This window comes from Plectrocnemia conspersa, unplaced genomic scaffold (genome assembly GCF_051122295.1).
Source record: "Plectrocnemia conspersa isolate PC_06_02 unplaced genomic scaffold, ASM5112229v1 ptg000009l, whole genome shotgun sequence".
Lineage (NCBI taxonomy): Eukaryota > Metazoa > Arthropoda > Insecta > Trichoptera > Polycentropodidae > Plectrocnemia > Plectrocnemia conspersa.
This window is the reverse complement of record NW_028277173.1, coordinates 26,027,691-26,046,768: the sequence shown is the minus strand read 5'-3', so window position 1 is coordinate 26,046,768 and position 19,078 is coordinate 26,027,691. Positions and strand designations below refer to the sequence as shown.

General features: G+C 33.1%; 3 protein-coding genes across 4 annotated transcripts in view; 2 read left to right on the top strand and 1 right to left on the bottom strand.

Moving 5' to 3' along the window:
- Window positions 1-939: 939 nt before the first annotated feature.
- LOC148232444 (OTU domain-containing protein 7A-like) lies at window positions 940-14,320 on the bottom strand. Its single transcript, XM_088191455.1, has 7 exons — window positions 14,141-14,320; window positions 13,699-13,839; window positions 12,943-13,146; window positions 11,775-11,961; window positions 11,443-11,712; window positions 11,201-11,372; window positions 940-3,222 (listed from the first exon to the last, which is right to left on the bottom strand). Exons 2-7 carry the CDS (start codon window positions 13,823-13,825, stop codon window positions 1,747-1,749), a joined length of 2,436 nt encoding a protein of 811 aa, XP_088047581.1. The 5' UTR covers window positions 13,826-13,839; window positions 14,141-14,320; the 3' UTR covers window positions 940-1,746.
- On the top strand, window positions 3,546-6,376 carry LOC148232445 (uncharacterized). 2 transcript variants are annotated; one of them, XM_088191458.1, is made up of 6 exons: window positions 3,546-3,790; window positions 3,946-4,010; window positions 4,100-4,399; window positions 4,468-4,856; window positions 4,938-5,137; window positions 5,198-6,376. In XM_088191458.1, exons 2-6 carry the CDS (start codon window positions 3,987-3,989, stop codon window positions 6,244-6,246), a joined length of 1,962 nt encoding a protein of 653 aa, XP_088047584.1. In that variant the 5' UTR covers window positions 3,546-3,790; window positions 3,946-3,986; the 3' UTR covers window positions 6,247-6,376. The 2 variants fall into 2 exon arrangements, with proteins under 2 accessions (XP_088047584.1, XP_088047583.1); XM_088191457.1 differs by having other exon boundaries at window positions 3,857-4,010.
- Window positions 14,321-18,148: 3,828 nt separating the features above from the next.
- sigmar (Tumor necrosis factor alpha-induced protein 8-like protein sigmar) overlaps window positions 18,149-19,078 on the top strand; it is a 34,678-nt gene continuing 33,748 nt past the window's right edge. Inside the window, exon 1 of the mRNA XM_088191680.1 lies at window positions 18,149-18,487. The gene's annotated coding sequence lies outside the window, so the exon portion shown is untranslated. The remainder of the gene's footprint in view (window positions 18,488-19,078) is intronic.

Here is a 19,078-nt window from a genome sequence, read left to right as displayed (position 1 = left end):
AATTTAACGACCGCCCAAATCGAAGATGACAACGCCGACGTTAAAAAATGACACGTAAATATTGCGCTTCACCGCCAAATTGAACGTACTGACAATATAATTCATTCATTTGAAAATTTGGCACTAAAAATCCAAAATTTCGCCGCAGTATTGTCGATATACTGGAAAATATCGCAGTCTAGTTTTTTTTAAATAAAAATATATATGTATATTATAACGCCAATTTTTTTTAATATTATATATCATAAATATGAGTATCATTAATTTGTTACTGATTTGTTAATATAACATGCGTAATAATGCTTAAAATTTTGCAAATAATTATATTTAATCTATAATGCAACAGCCAAAAAAATTCAACATTCGTAGACTCTAATTCAAGAAGCAATATTTATAATGTAATATTTCGTATATATAAAAATATCGTATTTATAGCTTTAAAAAAAGTTTAAAGAGAGCTTTCGCAATGGTTTAAGTATAATAGAAAAAACCGGTGGTTATGTAAAGTATACGATGGGTTACCCAAAGGTTTCCAGAATACAAATCTCCCGCGTGTATAATAAGTTTTATTTCTTGTTGGATAACATAATAGATTGAGACTTTTAAAAATTAAAATGAGAGCAATAAAATGGTAACTCATGTTTTAAATCAACGTTGTGACTTTTTATTACCATAAATAAACCAGCAGTGTGAGGCGCTGGAATTATCGCTTTAAGTCACATGGGAAGTATTATACATTCAAGTTTCAGACCTCTAAGTACACTTTTTTTATTAAATAATAATGGAAACTTTTGGGTATATAACACTAAAACAACAAATTAAAAGTGCGTACTAAAATTAAATCAACAAAATAATATCAAAGTTAATTTTTAAAATAATAATTAAATAACACTATGCATTTATAAGATATACTATATGTATGAGATTACTAAATAATTCTTTTTTTGTATGAATACTCTTTAATAGTTTAATGTATAAGGCGTCTAAAAATATAAGCTCCTAATACTATTGTTATTGAAAAATAAGCAAAAACAAACAATATACACTTTCGCTTTGGGTGACTAGAATTATTTATCAAGTGCAAAAGTAGTAAAAACATAACAAAAATAAAATAATACTAATAAAGTAATTTTTAAAATAATACTAACGAAATTAACATAAGTAAACTCTGGAGTCGTATATATTGTATATATATTTATAAACATATATTCCAGTATTTTTTGATCAAACTTAGAGCCGATAATATACAATTAATACTGAAAAGTGCAGCTTGCGAAAGTCAAATCCTCCATTGTTGGTATCAAATCGAAGATATGTTTTTTATACATCAAAAATTCGTATTATAAAATAGACAAATATGTACATTATTTAATAGTGGAACCCCATTTAAACATTTGATTTATTGTATTACCCTCGTCGGTCCGGGATGGGGTGGTTTATATACCCCTATTGATATTGGATGATAATAATCTTCCCTAATGTCTGCTCATATACAAGTTTATGCAATCAAATCTTAAGTAGTTATAAGAATAATACTAATATATGTATTTATATATATATTTAGATATATAAAAGCCTAACGCTGTATAAATAAATATATTTGTATATAATTTAATAATATATTAGCCAAAATACAATATCTCACATTTAAACGATTTGACTGCACAAATTTGACTTTACTATTGAATCGGACTATTGAGCTATTGTATTGAAGTAAAAACGGGAGTTCCTCATCATCGTTACAATTTATAGCTTCTGCTGATTGATTATTGGATTGGAATTGGCCATCAAGCAGCATTTGGAGCACAAGTTGTTGGACAAGGGGCTGCCGTAATACATACAAAACGGCGTCTTGCAATGCTGCGGCTCATCATACAAGCCGCCGTTGGCGTTGCCGTTCCTCGGAAGACAATCTTTGTTGCAGTCCCAGCCGGTTTTGTATTCGCTGACCGTCGTGTGCACTTTAGCCGGCAAAGTGTTCCTCTTCGGTTTGTCCTTCTTGTTCGAATAACCGTCATCCCTCAAATCGTCGCTCGTCGTATACTTCCAGTTCTGATCGTCCAAATTATTCGAAGGCTTGGCGTTCATAGTGTCGTTGTAAAACGTCGACTTGCCCAAGTATAGAGTTTGATCAGGATTTGTCGGCATACGTCTGATCGTATCGTGCGTCTCTCCGTCGGCCTCGATGTAAAACTTTGACTTGCCCGTGTTATAATAAGGCACGTTGTTATAATAATGATTGTTCCTCATCTTTGCCGCATTTTGAACTTCGGATAATTCGTGATGCTTCTGCTTTTGGAAGCAATCGGGACACATATAACTCGTTAAGGCCGTACCGTACTGTTCACATCCAACGTTAATACATTTCAATGGACCTTCCAACATCGCTTGCTCCTTCAATCTCAGAAATTCAAAATGCTTCCGTTCTATATCCTGTATTTCTTTTATTTGCTCAGAATTTAAGAATCTATTCTCGGCGCATTCTAAATAATTCTTTACCATCTGATCTTGCAACGAGTGACGTTTAGCTTTCAATTGGCAACACAAAACTTTATGTCTCGTCGGCGAATAGAGAGCGTTGTTCGACGAATGTTTCTTTGATAAATTATTGTATTTATTGCCCGTTTTCGTTATGGAACCTAAGTTTTTCTTCAACTTGTTACTCATCGATTTACCAATGCTGCCGAATTGCTTAGCGACCGATTGGATTTGCTTAGCAGCTTTACTTTTGTTATCGAATATCCCATGCTCTGACTGATCTCCGAAGTCATTGTTTAAATTCAACACCTCCGTAAACCGATTAGTGATATCTTCTTCGGACACGTCGATTATATCCGGCTCTTCTTGTCCAGGACTAGAGGACGGCGACAGATACACTACTTCGAGATAATCGCACAGCAGACTGATTTGATCTTTCTCTGGCAAAACCAATCTATTGATAAGCTTTTGATCGTTTTCATCGTTCCATTCAAAATTCTCCCCAGGATCGACCGAAAATTGTATCGGCAGCAAACATCCATCGGAATCGCAGAGCGGTATAACGGGAGGTAAAGAGGGACTGGATTTGCCCGATGTGTCGCTCTCCATCACTACAAGTGCGGAAAAGTGACCCATATCATAAGCTAGCAATAGCGGAGACTTATGACATTCGTCCGGTGAACACTCCAATGGTAGATAAACGCCTCCGAATGGTATAGGAGCCATAGCTTCACCGTTTAAATCCTGTTAAATATAACATATATTATTATGTAATAATAACACTATACAGTTTTTCCACAAATATTCAATAATTAGTCATATGTAAAATCCCTTCATGATTTTTTTAAAGCAAGTTTTCGTTTTTAAATATAGTAAAGAAAAATTTGTAAATTGGCAGCAGTGTTTGAAGAGTGGCTGACAGATGGCAGTATGAATCAGGCATAGACAGGGCTGTCCTGGCGGCAAATTTGGACTGCCACTTGGCGAAAAGCAAGTGTAGTTGTATGCGTGCGTACGAACGGCTCGGCGTCGGTGCTGCCCCCAAGTGTCGATCGAGTGTAGTGTCGTTTGTTTGTAACGGTCGTTTACGCGTGGGCGTCATTTACAACGCGGGGGTTGCTCAATAAACAACTACCACGATGGAAAATTTTCCCAAGTCTTTTAACTACGTCGAGGTTGACGCTAAAACTTTTCGATGTAATATAAAGACGAACGAGGAAGCGGAGCACTGGATAAAATAATACAGTGCGTTATCCAGAACAAGTTGGAATTGTAAGAGTATGATAAAAAACCCCACAAGATATATTTCACAGTAAGTACTCGAATTAAACTAATAATATAATATAAATAACAGTTGTTATATAGACAATTATTGTAGCATTAGGAAAGTATGTCATCATTCCCAAGTCTGGAAACTTGACCCTTCGAAAAGAAAGCATGGCAAATCAAAAAATTTGTTTTGCAAAGCTGAACTGGACGTTCTTGTCAAGAAGGTTACTTATAGCACAATGAGGAATGATAAATATCTGAAGGTAATTTCAATATGTTTTTTTCCTTTTGATATATAATTCATATTTATACATATGTACATATTTTATATGAATTCTGTTTTAATTTTAAGGACGGATATCAAACAATAATACAATTTATCGGAAACCATAGTCACCCTATAATAAACGCAGAGACGTTATCCTGTTTGCCTCCATCTGAAGAGATCAAAAATAAATTTTATGCTTATTTTGACATAGGATTAAAAGTTGGCGAGGCTATGAGACATCACGAAGCTCGACTGCTTTTAGAATACGATAATTGTTGCATTGAAATGGCAGATGCATCAAATAACCCAAAAATGCATACTATTGTATATTTATGGCAAAAATGGAGAGATTCTACTTTGGGTCCACGTAACGACTGTCTCCAGGTAATTTATATTGAAAATTAATATGTTCGCAATGTTTCTATCAATTACTATGTATTTATTAATTACAGATTTTAAAAGAGAAGATACCACTATATGAAGAAACAGGACATTTCATTAAATATAATCAATCACCGTTTGCTCTTGTTATTGTAACGCCAATGATGAAAAGAGCTCATTCTCTGCCTTTGACTAACGATATTGTGTTCATAGACAGCACTTCCTCTTGCGATGCGGAAGGCCATTCAATTACTTTTATTTTAACGGCATGTAGCATTGGAGCTATTCCTCTAGGCGTTCTGATTACAAAAGGGCAAACACAATCTGAATATCAGGCTGGATTTCAGTTGTTTAATTCTGTTGTAGGTATCACGCCACAAATTGTCATGACTGACGACTCCAATGCTGAACGAGGAGCTATTAAAAGCGTATGGCCAGAATCTAAAAGACTTTTGTGCCGGTATGAATTACCAAAATTGTATAATTTCCTAAAATTTTCCAAAAATATAGCTAATATGTTTTCATTACTTTGATGACTTAGATTTCATATTTGTCAAGCCATCTGGCGATGGTTGTGGGATGCCAAACATGAGATTATAAAAGGTCACCGTAAACCTTTGTATACAATGTTTCACGACATACTAATAGCTCCAACCCAAGAGGAAGCACATAAGGCATATGAGTATCTGTCGAATAATATTGTATCAAAAATATATGATAGATGGGTACAGCATATTGCAGGTATTCAAAAATGTTTACTTAAAAATGCTTCGTTAATCTTATTTTTAATTACATTATTAGGTTATTGGGATCGACGCGAATGCTGGGCGTTAGCCTGGCGTGACGAAAAGACACACGGACATCATACCAATAATTATAGTGAAGTCAGTGTACGTCTTTTCAAAGATATCGTCCTGCAACGTACCAAGGCGTATAACCCAATAGCTTTGGTGGATTTTGTGGTGTCGGAGCTCGATACATACTATACTCGGCGCTTGAGAGATGTATCCAACGGTCGGTGCAGCAAAGGTAGGAATTTACTAATAAAAAAACTTGCAGCAGCTAACATACAACCGGAGGATATCATTCTTGAAAGGGATGGCGTTTATAAAGTCCCCAGTTCGGATCGAAGCCAATTTTATTTTATAGATGCCAAAATTGGTATTTGTTCATGTGGGGACGGTAAGTTCGGTAAGTTTTGTAAACATCAGGCAGTGGTATACAAATATCATGATACCTCGATTCCCAATTCACCTCCTTTAACTGCTCAGGCAAAGCACGAAATTGCATATTTAGCTTTTGGTGAAAAGAATCCACCAATTGAATTTTTTATACCACTGCCTGATATTTGTGACTCTAAAGTTTCAGTTAGTTGCAGCAGCAGTAGCGTTAATATTGCTCCATGTGACATATCCATTGTTGATGGGGATTTTAAATTAAATGAAGAGAAAGAAATAATTTCAATTGATAACAACTTAAATGTAGACATGAAAGAAAAATTTGGCGATTTTTTTTTAGATCTTAAAAATAATTGTTTTGCATTAATGAAGGAAGTATTTTATCCTGATTTGGCCAAAAAACTTGAGGACGGTTTTAAAGGTGTGTTTAAAAAAGTAACTACTGATCATAAAAATAGAATTAAACGTAATTCTGGTGCCAAAATTAAAGTTCAACCAACGGCCATTAGTAGGCGAAGGATAGGTATAACTAGGGGCAACTCGGTTGTACCTTCCGGTCGCCCAGCACTTTCAAATAAATTAAAAATAAAACGTTTAAAGCGGTTGCATAATTTAAGTTTTAATATTAAAAATAATAAACCTAATGGAAAGTCACATGGAGCAACACATTAATGTATGTACATATGTATGCACTTTTTTTATTTTGTTTTTTTATGTCCTGTCATTATCAGTTTTCTTTGCTGATGCTTTCTGATAATTATTGTAGAATCAGCGGATAAAATAAAAAAAAATTAAAACTGAACAATTCTTTCATTTGTTTTACACTATCCTTATATTTGATCAATTCATTTGTTCAATCATCTTTACAATCATTAGCGGTAAGTACATGTAGCAAAAAAATAAGGATATGCTACATTTGCCAGAAACTGAACTATAAATATGGATTACAATGTAAATATTGAAAAAAATATTTGTAAGGAACATTCTTAAAATTCATTGAATAAATTTATAACGAATGAATTGTTCATGTATGTACACCATAAACCAGAGCTGTGGAGTCGGAGTCGTGACATTTTAAATGGAGTCTTTGGAATACATTATGGTACGTTCGTTTAATCGTTGCCACTAAATAAGTGAAGTTTCTTAATTATTTTAATTTTGACGTATTTTTGTATTACGTATGTGCATTTATTTAGTAGTCATTTTGAATGCCGTACATTATTTTGGTACCACGTGTTGGACTGGATCCCACATATCCTGTAAGAAATGAAGGAGATCAATCGGAGCAAGGAGCTGCCGCCCCTGTTTAGAATTGAAGACGAGAAGACCGACTAAATATAATTGTAAATTCTGACGTTTGTAGTTGCACTCGATCGACACTTGGGGGCAGCACCGACGCCGAGCCGTTCGTACGCACGCATACAACTACACTTGCTTTTCGCCAAGTGGCAGTCCAAATTTGCGTCCTGGCGAGGAGGGGGGGGGGGGGCGAACATGTACGAGGCAATTTTTGTTTAATTGTATAGTATTTAAACAGATAAAAGGATTATTTTTTATTTTTTATTATAGGTATATGTAAATATTTAATAAATAAACTGAATTTTGTACAAACAACACGTTTTAAAATTAATATATTTGTTTGTCCTATTTTACATGAAATATTAACACTTTACCTACCGCTCACGCCAATTGGCGTCCTGAGTGTGCCGAAAGTTAAACACCGCAGACGCCAATTGGCGTCCTGTGTATGTGATCGTTTCCATGTCAAATTAAAAATAATGTTTAGTGTTTTATTTGATTTTTTTTAAGAGATGACTAAATAAATGTATGAATTTTCATTTTATTTTGAAAATTTTTTTAAAAAATTATATTTAGACAAATGCGAAGGTTTTATAAATATATTTTGTATTTCTTCCGGTATCTTCTTCATCCGGCAGTTTGACTACCAGACAAACTTATGTATCTTTTGATGCGGTTCGAATATTTTAATGATTTTTTCTAGACATGTTATAAATGTATCAATGCATCAATTCAAGTCATTAATAAGTGGTTCACAACATGTGGTTCGCCGGAAATAAAAAATAATTAATACATTTCCTTATTATTAGATTTTAAAATTGATTGATGATTTTAAAATTATAAAAACAAGTAATGTAGGAATTTAAATAAAAATAATTTAAATTGAGTTAACGAGAGGTTCTCAAACTTTTTCAAATTTTTAAAAACTTTTTCCAGCACACTTTTTTTTTGGACAGTGTAAACAAAGAAAAAATATGATATTTTGTACACAAACTTAAATATGTTTATTTAAAAATAATTTATTAGGTAAATGGGTTTATTTAGAAATTAAGTCAAATTACATAAAATAAAAAATTCGATGTTCATATATAAAAAGTACAAGACACTAAAAATTTATCATATCATTACCCATTAGATAGTATTGGATTACTGAGAATCTCAAGATTGTCAGATTAGTAAGATTCTATTGCTTTTTTTTTCTATCCTTTTATAAGGAAATTCCAACATGTTTTTTGTGAGTAAATATTATCTCCCGTCAGATATTACTAGTTTACTGGAAATACCGAATCTCAGTGAAACATTTTTTTAGAAAGTGGGAATTTTTTCGAGTTATTATTTTTGAATTATTAGCACGATACACATAAAAACTTATGGATAAGAATTCAGTTTTAGTTATACTATCGTGTTAAGCGCATCTGGTTTTCGTGTGCTCGAGTGAATATTCGAAAAATATTACGGACTGTTTATAAAACATAGTTATTTAGTTACATACGAGTGTAGAATCTACGTGAAAATAATTACAGTGTATGTTATTTAATATAGTGCTAAATATATATAGATATTCCAAGTCACAATGAAAATTATAGTGATAGTGATTCAGAGTCATCTGTTCATGAAAGAAATCGTCCACGTGCTATGTAGCTCATAAGCAATGAGGAAGATGAACAAGAAAAATATTTAGAAGACACTTTACAAGACACAAAACTTTATTGTAGATGATTTGTTCCCCGTTATTGCAGAAGAAACGAATAGATACCATAATGGTATGTGAATTAGTGTCAGGATACAAATCGAAATTTAAAATATATTGAGGACCTGGAATTTCGTTACAAGATTCAATATCACATTTAACATCAGACAATGAATACAAATGGTATCATCTTTATATGGACAATTTTTATAACAGTGTTGAAATACCAAAAAAATTATATTTGAAAAAAATAGAATCTGTGGTAACTAACATAAGGAAGAATCGGGGTTTACCAGAATATCTGAAAAATGCAAAATTACGAATATTTGAAACCAAATATAAACGATATGAAAACAGTAATACATAACTCGGAAATAGTAAATACTGGAAAAAAGGATAGAAAAACTGGACTTATAGTATATTATAATAAATACATGAAAGAAGTAGACCTGGCTGATCAGTACCTCTCATATTATTCTATACATCGAAAAACAAAATAGTGGACGAAAAAGGTTGCCTTAACTTCAACTGGGCTCTTTTCAATGCATTTACTGCCTATAAAAGTGTAAATTTAAATACTAAAAATAAATTTTATGACTATTTGATGAGCATCGCAAACTTTTGGATATAGGACATAGAATCAGCATAAACAGTGGGAGGTTCAGAAATGGAAGCTGAATTTATGTCATCTGATACACCTTCGATATCCAGAAACAGTACTATTTCTTCACTTCAGACTTTCAGGCAGTCTAAAATAACACCAATTGGTCAAAATAGCACATAACAATAAACATGTTAAAAGAAGGTGCAAAGTTTGTGTCTCTCGGAAAATAAGAAAATAAACTATTTATATGTGCAAAGATTGTGGCTTTACATGTTGGAAAATGTTTCTCCTCATATCATTTGAACTATTAGTGTCATTTAAAAATAAATAAAAAATTAACGTTCGTTATATGTGTATTGTAAATCTCCAAGTGCATCGATTTCCAATTTATTCATCTGACACTTTAAACTTTCATTATATAACTAGTTATTGTGAAAAGTGATTTACACGTGAAAAACAATGTACAATATCTGTGTATGTGTCTCGAAGAAGAAAGAACCGCGTTCAAAGAAAGAACCAATTTGATGGAGCGAATTACAACGGTAAGTGAATATTTGATTGCAAATGATTTACATATCAGTAAACTCGTATCAGTAAAAATGTCATTTCCACTTTTGTAGATAATCATTTGCACAAAATATCACAATACGAAAGAAAAGTGTGCTTGAAAAATTTTTCTACAAATTTGAAAAAGTTTGAGAGCTGCTGGTTGACTCAATTTAAATTATTTTTATTTAAATTTCTAGGTTATTCATTTTTATAATTTTAAAATCAAGATAATCATTTTAAAAATCTAATAATAAGGAAATGTAATAATTAATTTTAATTTCCGGCGAACCACATGTTGAGAACCAAAAGATACATAAATTTAAATAAAAAAGGTAAAATTCGCGAAGATTTGCGAAAAAGTGCCGGTATTTAGCGTAAGTCTGGTAGTGAAACTGCCGGTCGGTAAAGTGTTAATATTTTTGTATTTTCCCAAAATATGTATATAAGTATGCAGGACCGGCCTTGAGCATACAACATTAAGTAGTACCATATTTCCCCGAAAATATGACCTAATCCGAAAATAAGCCCTAAGCAGTAGTTAAAAATTAATTTGTCCTTAACACAAAATCTATCTTTTATTTTTTGCTTTAAGAGAAAGCCAACCCTTCAATGAACATATTTATAACAAAAAATTGTCGAAAAAATGTGAAATATGCAATATAATGGTCGCTTTAGTAGTATTATGCATGTGTGTAGTTTTTCGTGGCGATAGCTGTATGTCATGCCCAATATATTTTCTGAAGCCTTTTTAAATGACTTGATGATGAATTTTCTAGTATTTTATTTCATTAGTGACTCAGAGATACTTCTATCAATATATTACGGTAAAAAGATTTAGCAATTCCTAACCATTTCATCTGGAATTGTTAAATTACTAAAATTCGTCGTAAAGCCATCCATATTAATTATTAAAGATTATTGTATTAGCTTTATTATTGAGTAAACCAAGTAATTTATATTTATTTAAAAAAAGAGATATAGACATGAGAAGAGAATAACTGGTGACTCACTAAAATGTCGCTGGCATTTAAAGAGTTAAAAGAATTGAACATAGAAGGATTAATTACAGATTTTGCTATAATGAAAAATCAACGAAAAATACAGGTCTTATGACGACTTTCATAAATATATAAAATTTAAAACCTAACTCTATATTTAAAATTATAAACATTCTTATAGAATTTGTTCATCTGCGTCATATAACTCTATTGGGTCTAAACCTTTGTATAATGATTGTATTTAAATGTTATTTGCATTGTACCTGTATGTGTATTTTAATTTATATGATTTCATGTAATATATTAAATTGTTCTATTTTATTATTATTATTTATAGTTTTAATTATAATACATAATCATAAAAATTCTGATATTGATCTATATAGCTAAAATCAGGGCGTAATTTAACATGTCAATAGTTATTTTATCTTTGTGGTAAAAAGGTGCATAATTTCAATACAATGTAATTAAATAAATGATACATACCCTTAATAAAACGTCAGCTATTACAATAATAGGACGACGCAACGCATGAGCTAGAGCAAACACGTGGATTTCCTCCAAGCTGTGATTGGCTGGCGCCGCTCGTGCTACTAAAGCGGCCCATTCTGAATCCCATTCTGCTCCACTCAACACCAAGCCAGATTGCAAATGTTGCCTAAAATTTGCTTATATTTTTTTCGAGCCGGAAAAAATACGAAACCCATATATTTGAATAAAAACGTTACCTAGTCTGCGCCCATCTCCATCGACGCCGCAAAGCTTCCCTCCAAGGTGCAGATAGTAAAGCGTTGTGTAATAAGCGTCGCAGCGTCAACAATCTATCATGGAAGCCCCATAAACCGAGGGAAGCGGCGTGTGGAAGACAATTCCCATCCCCGCATGTGGATAACGGCCATAGTTTTGCAGCACCGGTGGCATTCCACCAATTGAGTCGCCCGCTTTGCTCCAAAGATACTAACGTCGAGTTCTCTAACAGATCTTTTTCAAGAAATTTCCTAAAAGAAATGAGTTAGATAACATAATCAATGATGGTTGATTATTAAAGCATTTGACTTACCTAAATTTCTCTGAATATATTGTGATGTTGGGAAGAATGAACGTATATTCCGGAGTATCGATATAAAACTGATCGGGAGTTACATTCAAACTGTTTGAAATATCTTGTGCACATTCAGATCTCACTTGTGAAATGATATTTTCGTTATCAGTTGCACGTGATATTCCCCTAGCTAGTTTCTTATAAGCTAAAAATACACAAACCAATAATATTTTTTTACAAATTTATAATAAATTAAGATATTGTCGGTTTGGAAGAACGGTGTCAGAACTAAATAATAATAACTTTTGAGGTTTTTTATATAAAATTGCTAGAGTTGCAAGTAGTAACTTTGACTCAGAAACAGAATGATAATTTGGCTCCTGAACTAGAAAAAATATTATATTATCTGCACCTCGCAGATTAAAAGGAACTTTTCTTCGTGATGTTTTACAAAAAGATTTCATATTTTTTTTATAAAATTATTACGAAATATGGGAATATAGAAAGATTGCGGCTGTGTTACTCTTCTATACTTGATGCTGAATATTGCGAGCCTCGTTGGTTATTCTCTAATGAAAATAATACCAATTGGCGTAAACAAGGAGTTGTATTGGCGCGGTCTTTCCAAAAAAATATATATTTATGAAAATTGGAAACATAATTAAACAATCGCCAAGGGTGCTGAAAACAGGTTTCAATATGAATCAAGTTTTAGAAAGGCTTGTCAAATAAAGCTGAACGAGTTTTAGAAAGACTAATCAAATAACATTGGCTCTTTCTAAGACTTGTTCAGCTTTTCATGGACATTGCAAATAACATTTGAAGAAATTTATAATTACAAATTATTAACTGTAGCTCAGTTGTTAAATATTGCACGTGTCTGTCAGGTATTTAAGGCAACAAATTCAAGACGAAATTATAAATTATTAACTTTTTAGTAAAAATATGGATAAACATTTTAGAAGAAATATGATAATATGATTTTTTGATGAAATGGCAAATAAATATTTTTTTGTTTCAAAAGTACTATTTAAAATTACATTTTTTAAGTTTAATGATAAATATATATTTGATCTTTCATATAATGTTGTTTTTTTATAATTTATATTAGGAATATCAACAAAAAAATAGTTTATCTGGACAACCTTCTACCAAGCCGACGATAATTAAAGATATTTTAACATACAATTAGTTGCATCGATAGCTGTCATTTTTTGCAGCATAGGTTTAGAACTAGGAGCACCCTGAAGATTAACAGTAGCCGGTTGCGTGAACGCGGGCACAAAGGAACTGCTTCCGTCTACGCAATCTTCGCCGGCTTTGTCATGAGACGCACGCCAGCTACCAGATATGTTATAACGAGCACCGTCGTCTAGCTTTTCTTTGGAATCTAAGATAAAAATATAAGATTATTATTCAAATCCTTATGGGTCTGTCACAAAAGTAAATGAACTGATTTTTATATATATATATATATATATATATATATATATATATATATATATATATATATATATATATATATATATATATATATATATATATATATATATATAACTAGATAACGTAACATCACATTGGTAAATATCTGCACTACTTCTGTTTGTGTACATATATTTTGATACATTAAATGACGCTACGCTACCAAATATTGTGATACTCAAGAAATATGCCTCTAGGGCATTTGTAAATTAGACCAGTTTTCAAAGGGCGTAATTGAGTGAAAATTTATGGATAAAGTATTAATATGAGATGGATTGAAGGTCAATCCGCATTCTACAAAGATGTTACGAAACAGATCTAAAACTGGTTTCATACAAAGCTTTCGGTGAAGAATAACAAAATAAAAAATGTGTGACTTTCCATTGTCTTATATAGATTTAAATAAAAAATCAGTTCATTCATTTTCGGGACAGACTAATATTTTTGAATATATAAATACCAGTGAGTTGCATGTATGCCACCAAAGCCGATGTGAGATCCCATTCGTGATCACCGAGCAACACATGACACAGCTCTTCCGATGCGCCAGTTTGCCGCTTGAGTTCGTTTATCAAGTTGGTCTCCATTATTGCTCGTTCCGCTGGTGAGAAAATGACATTTCGATCAACGCCAATGTACGATTCGTTGCGCGTAATCGCAAACGGTCCTTGAAGGCCAAATTAAAAATCGCAGTTCAAGGTGGGTGGATCATATGACTAGGATGACCTTCGCGAAAGCTCAGAATGCATTTGCGGAAGTGTATTTTCGTCCGAGACGGACTTTTCGATGGTACGCGACGACGCGACGGCGGTATGCTGCCGAGAGATCGATTCGTTACGATGAAATGCGTAAATTTGTCTTTATTTTGACGTTTGACGTTTGTCAACAAGGCGGATAGTTACCATCGCCGGGTGCGAGGGGCTGTGGGGCGACGCGCCGGGCGGCGACTCAGCGACGGGGAGCGCGTCCCGATCGCATTTGCCGACGACGACGCGGCCGATGCCCTCGACCAGCCCAAATTGCGATTCACCTTCCGACAGACTTCTTCGTCTGCGATTTCTCATTAGTGACCATAACACTATGATTAGCGCCCATTAACGCTAAATTAAAAATAAAATATTATTTTAAGAGAAAATCACTAAAATATGTCTTTTAAATATTGTAAAGACGATATAAAAATGAAAAATATTTTTTAGCAACAAAAAAATAAATGCTATTTATTTCCTGAATATTTTTTTCAAAATTCATATTTATTTATTAGAAATCTGCTTTGACTTGGGGTTTGCACATCATATCTACTCACATTTCACATACATACACATAAGTCCAAAGCGTAATGAATTTATAGTTTTTTAATATAGGTATAACAAATAAAACAACCGAGAGCTAATGTAAAATATGATCGCATTTATCTCTATGTTCTGTTTACACAAAATTGGGTTACTTTATAGTGACTGTTAAAACACATATTTTTCTCTTACCGTAAATCTTTCATTTTAACATTACATACTTTATCCCAATGCATAGCCTAGAACCTAGAAGTAGGTATTCAGACATACCAAACTAAAGGAGACGTTTGTAAATCGGTGACATTTTATTAATTATAAACTTGTATTACTACTGATATAAGATTGTTAGGATATTATAAACCAGGCATAGGTAATCCTTTTTGTCTGGGCCGGATCATCATTTTTCTTCTGAATCGCGAGCCAAAATATCAAAATATCCATCCACACAAACATATCATCACGGCATTTCCCACCGTGTGGGGTAGTCAGCGAGCATCATATGTGAAAAATACAGTGATCTCTTTGCGCCAGGTCCAGATCTAGGAAAGGGGGCAGGAAAGCCTGGCATTTGCCCTGGACGCCAAAAATTGGTGTAAAGAAAAAATTAAATTAATGAAAACAAATAAAAAAATATAAGTCATGAACGTGACTTACATTAGTAATACTCCGCAGGTACTTAAGAAGTTGGATGACATTGGCAAATTACTGCAGACCATTTAAAATCAAACAATAGCCGACGCTTATTTCTAAAGCACATTTCAATGCCTTTTTCCACAATTTAGAGGTTTATAACTTTTGTCTAGCGTGCTGTTTTAATGGATGTAATTATTCAAAAATCCTCCATCTGTGCATACGTAACATATTGATCTCTAGTTCAGGTCAAATTTGTTAATGACTGTATTTACAGCTTCATACATATATTTTTCAGTGCTCGTTACTTTCAATAACTGAAGAGTCTTAAGTATTGAGTATTCTGAGATATTTAAGTCTATGCCAACTCCTCGAATAAATATCGCCAATTGTGCGATATCTAAAGCATCCGTACGCTTATCCAGTGCAGTGGCGTAGCTAGGGTATGTGGTGCCCGGGGCGATCCTTAAAATTGCCACCCCCTCTATACATTTTTTGCATGGTCATAAAATAAACATTTCTTAAAATAATTAATTGGTTATTGTTAAGCTCTTGCTATTCGTGGATATATATATATATATATATATATATATATATATATATATATATATATATATATAATTGTATTTAGGGTTAAGTACCACACTAGACGATCCCATCGCAAATATGCCGCCCCCAAGCAAGTGCCGCCCGGGGCGGCCCGCCTCCCTCGCCCCACCATAGCTACGTCACTGATCCAGTGGAATTGAAAATGCCTTTAATTTATTACACCTCTTTTTCAAAGTTGTACGTCAACAAATAAATGTTTTCGAAGTCCATTCTCTTTTCGGGACATATTTTACTTGCAACATCAAGCAATTTTTTAGAAATTCACCTTCACCAAATGACTTAAAATTCTTAACAATTTTATCGCTTATAATAAAAAAATGTCTCTTCAAGTTAACTCTTCGTTGACCTGGACCCGCATTATTTATTCAAAATATTCAATAAATAGTCTAGTGAACTTGCAACAAAATTTTCCAATTCTTTTCAAATTCACTACTTAACTTAAAAGTTAAACGTGGAATTAAGTTAAATTTGGCAATCATTAATAAATAGGGTGGATATACCCCGGATTAGATTGTTATCTCTGACGAAGCCGATATTTTTTTGTAAAGGAATAACTCGAAAGTACATAGTAAAGAAATTGGTAAAGGGCTTAATGTTGCTAAGGATCGTGTGACTTTAAGCCGCTGCTCATTAACAAAAATCTCAAGAAGGTGCACTAAGGAAAGTTATCGATTTACTGGTTAGCTAATGTGAAAAACAAGGTTACTAAACACATATTTACATATTAGTTTAATAAACGTTTTGTACCAGAGATGAGAAGCTTTATAGGGAAAAATATGTTCCTCTAATCACTGAAAATCACCAGATCATCCGTCGTTAGTATTATATAAGCAAACATAAACGTAGTTTTTATCTACCTATTAATTGACACCTTTTTGAATAAAAAAAGTTGTAAAAAAATAAGAGGAAAATACACAAGCAGTTATTTACAGAAAAATTAATATCTTAATACAGTAGTTTGCTTTTACTTACACAAACTATAACATGCGAATTATAAGTGCCACAGGTTTTGCTACCACCAACTCAGTTTTACGATGCGGAAATGAACAAGCTAAATAAAAAAAAACCTATTCAAACAAAAGGTGCGGTCGACACAGGCGATAAAATGATGAATGAATATTCGTGTATTAGGTCAACAAGGAGATTTTAAACTATTAATGGATTTTCTGGATATAGGAGGATTATATGTATATTTGCTATGGACGGGAGCATATCCTGATTGAAAAAAATAACCAAAGTGGACGTAAATATTTCATAAGAGATTTTATCTTGAAATGAGCAAAACCTGACAGGGAAGTAAAATTTCATCAGATATAGTAAGATAGATTTGAAAGAGTACTTATCTTATTATAAAATATCAAATCAAATATCATCAAAAAGTACATTAGTCGTTTCTCGAGTACAATCGAGAAAATGCATATTTTTTTCGTTTTCCAGGGCCTCAAGAATTAGGTGGATGGATACAAAAAATGTTTCTATTATAATTTTTGACTAAGTTGGTTTTTCTCTAGGTATTTTTTTAACTTTTTGTGTAGCCGTCTTTACCTAATATGTACGACCTAGTCATCACGATATTCATCCGTGAGATTATGAAAATCTATAAAAACCTAATCTGCGATGATCGATTGGAATTATTATTATATAATAATTACTTCTTCGGATCTCCCGGACACTCTGGAAATTACTAAACACAAATATTTATATGGGATTCGAATCCAGGTATTATTCATCGAGTATAACACTGCTCTGTCGTACTGGTTATAAAAAATATTTCAGCATTAATACTGTCATAAGTGTTATATCCCATATAATTTTAATTTTTCGACTGGATAAAAGCAAAAGTCGACGTTAATATTGCTTAAGACAGACTAGCATTAATTTAGAAAAATCTAATACTAAAACAGAAAATAGTGAAATAAAATTCCACCAAAGTCGGCAATATAAATTTGTAACGGTATTATCCTGTTACAATAAAATATTATCTAAAACTAATTTTAGCATTTCATAAGCAAGTATGTTAGTAGTATGTCGAGTGCAGCCGAGAATTTGCAGATTTTTCTCATAGCAAAAAAAACAGATTCTTGCTAAAAATGTATGTTTAGCATACCTATTTTACGTTCAGATAGACATACTATTTTTATTTATGGGATTTTAAACCCTTGGTTGATATCATGTGTTGCTTGGCACATTAAGCACATTAATAAGTTTTTAGCACATGTGCTTAGATTTTATTGTTTTAATTTCAATTAGTTTATCAAATTAACATAAGGGTAATGAATTGTTGTGGAACGATATTACATTGCAAAAAGTCCGAGCCGTATACGGGCCGCGGGCCGAGAGCCGCTGGTTGGCCGCTATAGTATTCGCGCACGAACGACAGTTCAGTCGCGTATCGTTCGTTACGCGGACCGGTCGCAACTTGTTTCGCGCAAGCTTTTCGCACACACCCCTTCGGAAAAGCGCCACTCGTTCGCTTTTCACTCTACGCATAAATGACCCCGCTCTATAAACGCAAAAGCTCACATCGTGGGCGCTGAAAAATCACACATCCCTTCGCGAGCTTTCGTCCCATGCGAACGTCACCCGCGTTCGATTGTTATTGTATTTTATAAAGAAATTGGGTCTAAACAGCCGAAAGCTCGACCATGACCGCCGCCTTGATCGAATTGGAATCCTGGATCATGTACCAGTGCATACTGACTGAATGCAGCCACTGTCATTGTGAGTACAAAATAAATAACAAACCGTTCGTCTTCGGAAAACAAACAATCGCGCCGTTGTTTTGGTTTCGTCCTCCATATTTGTATTTAAACCACCAACCGAAATAAATTCGAGTTGTGCATTTAATTTGAAATTTGAAATATGTACATAGCCGAAATAACGCGCCTTATGATTAAAATAATAAAAAATATCAAACGTTTGACAGACGTAGTGTGCTTAACGCGTTTTGAAAGGGGGGACTCGCGAACTGAAGGAAACGGCAGGTGTTGCAGTCCTGACTGACATAAAGGATGTTTTATTTCTTACCTTCGATGCTATCGTTATTTGAGACCGTTACAACTTGAACGAGTGTGGGTCTGTATAGAAAAAAAGGTAAACTCACACGAGCGAATCTTAAATCTACCGGAATAACTAGTCACACGAGGACAGCTCATTGCAGTGCATTTGAATCATAGTCGTTTGATGGTGATAGCGCACAATATTGTGATTCATTGTTAAATTGTACTAATTTCTTCTGTTCAGATAACAGTTAACGGAAAATATTAATCACATAAAACATTTTCAGATTTGAATGTTAATGTTTTAAGAAGT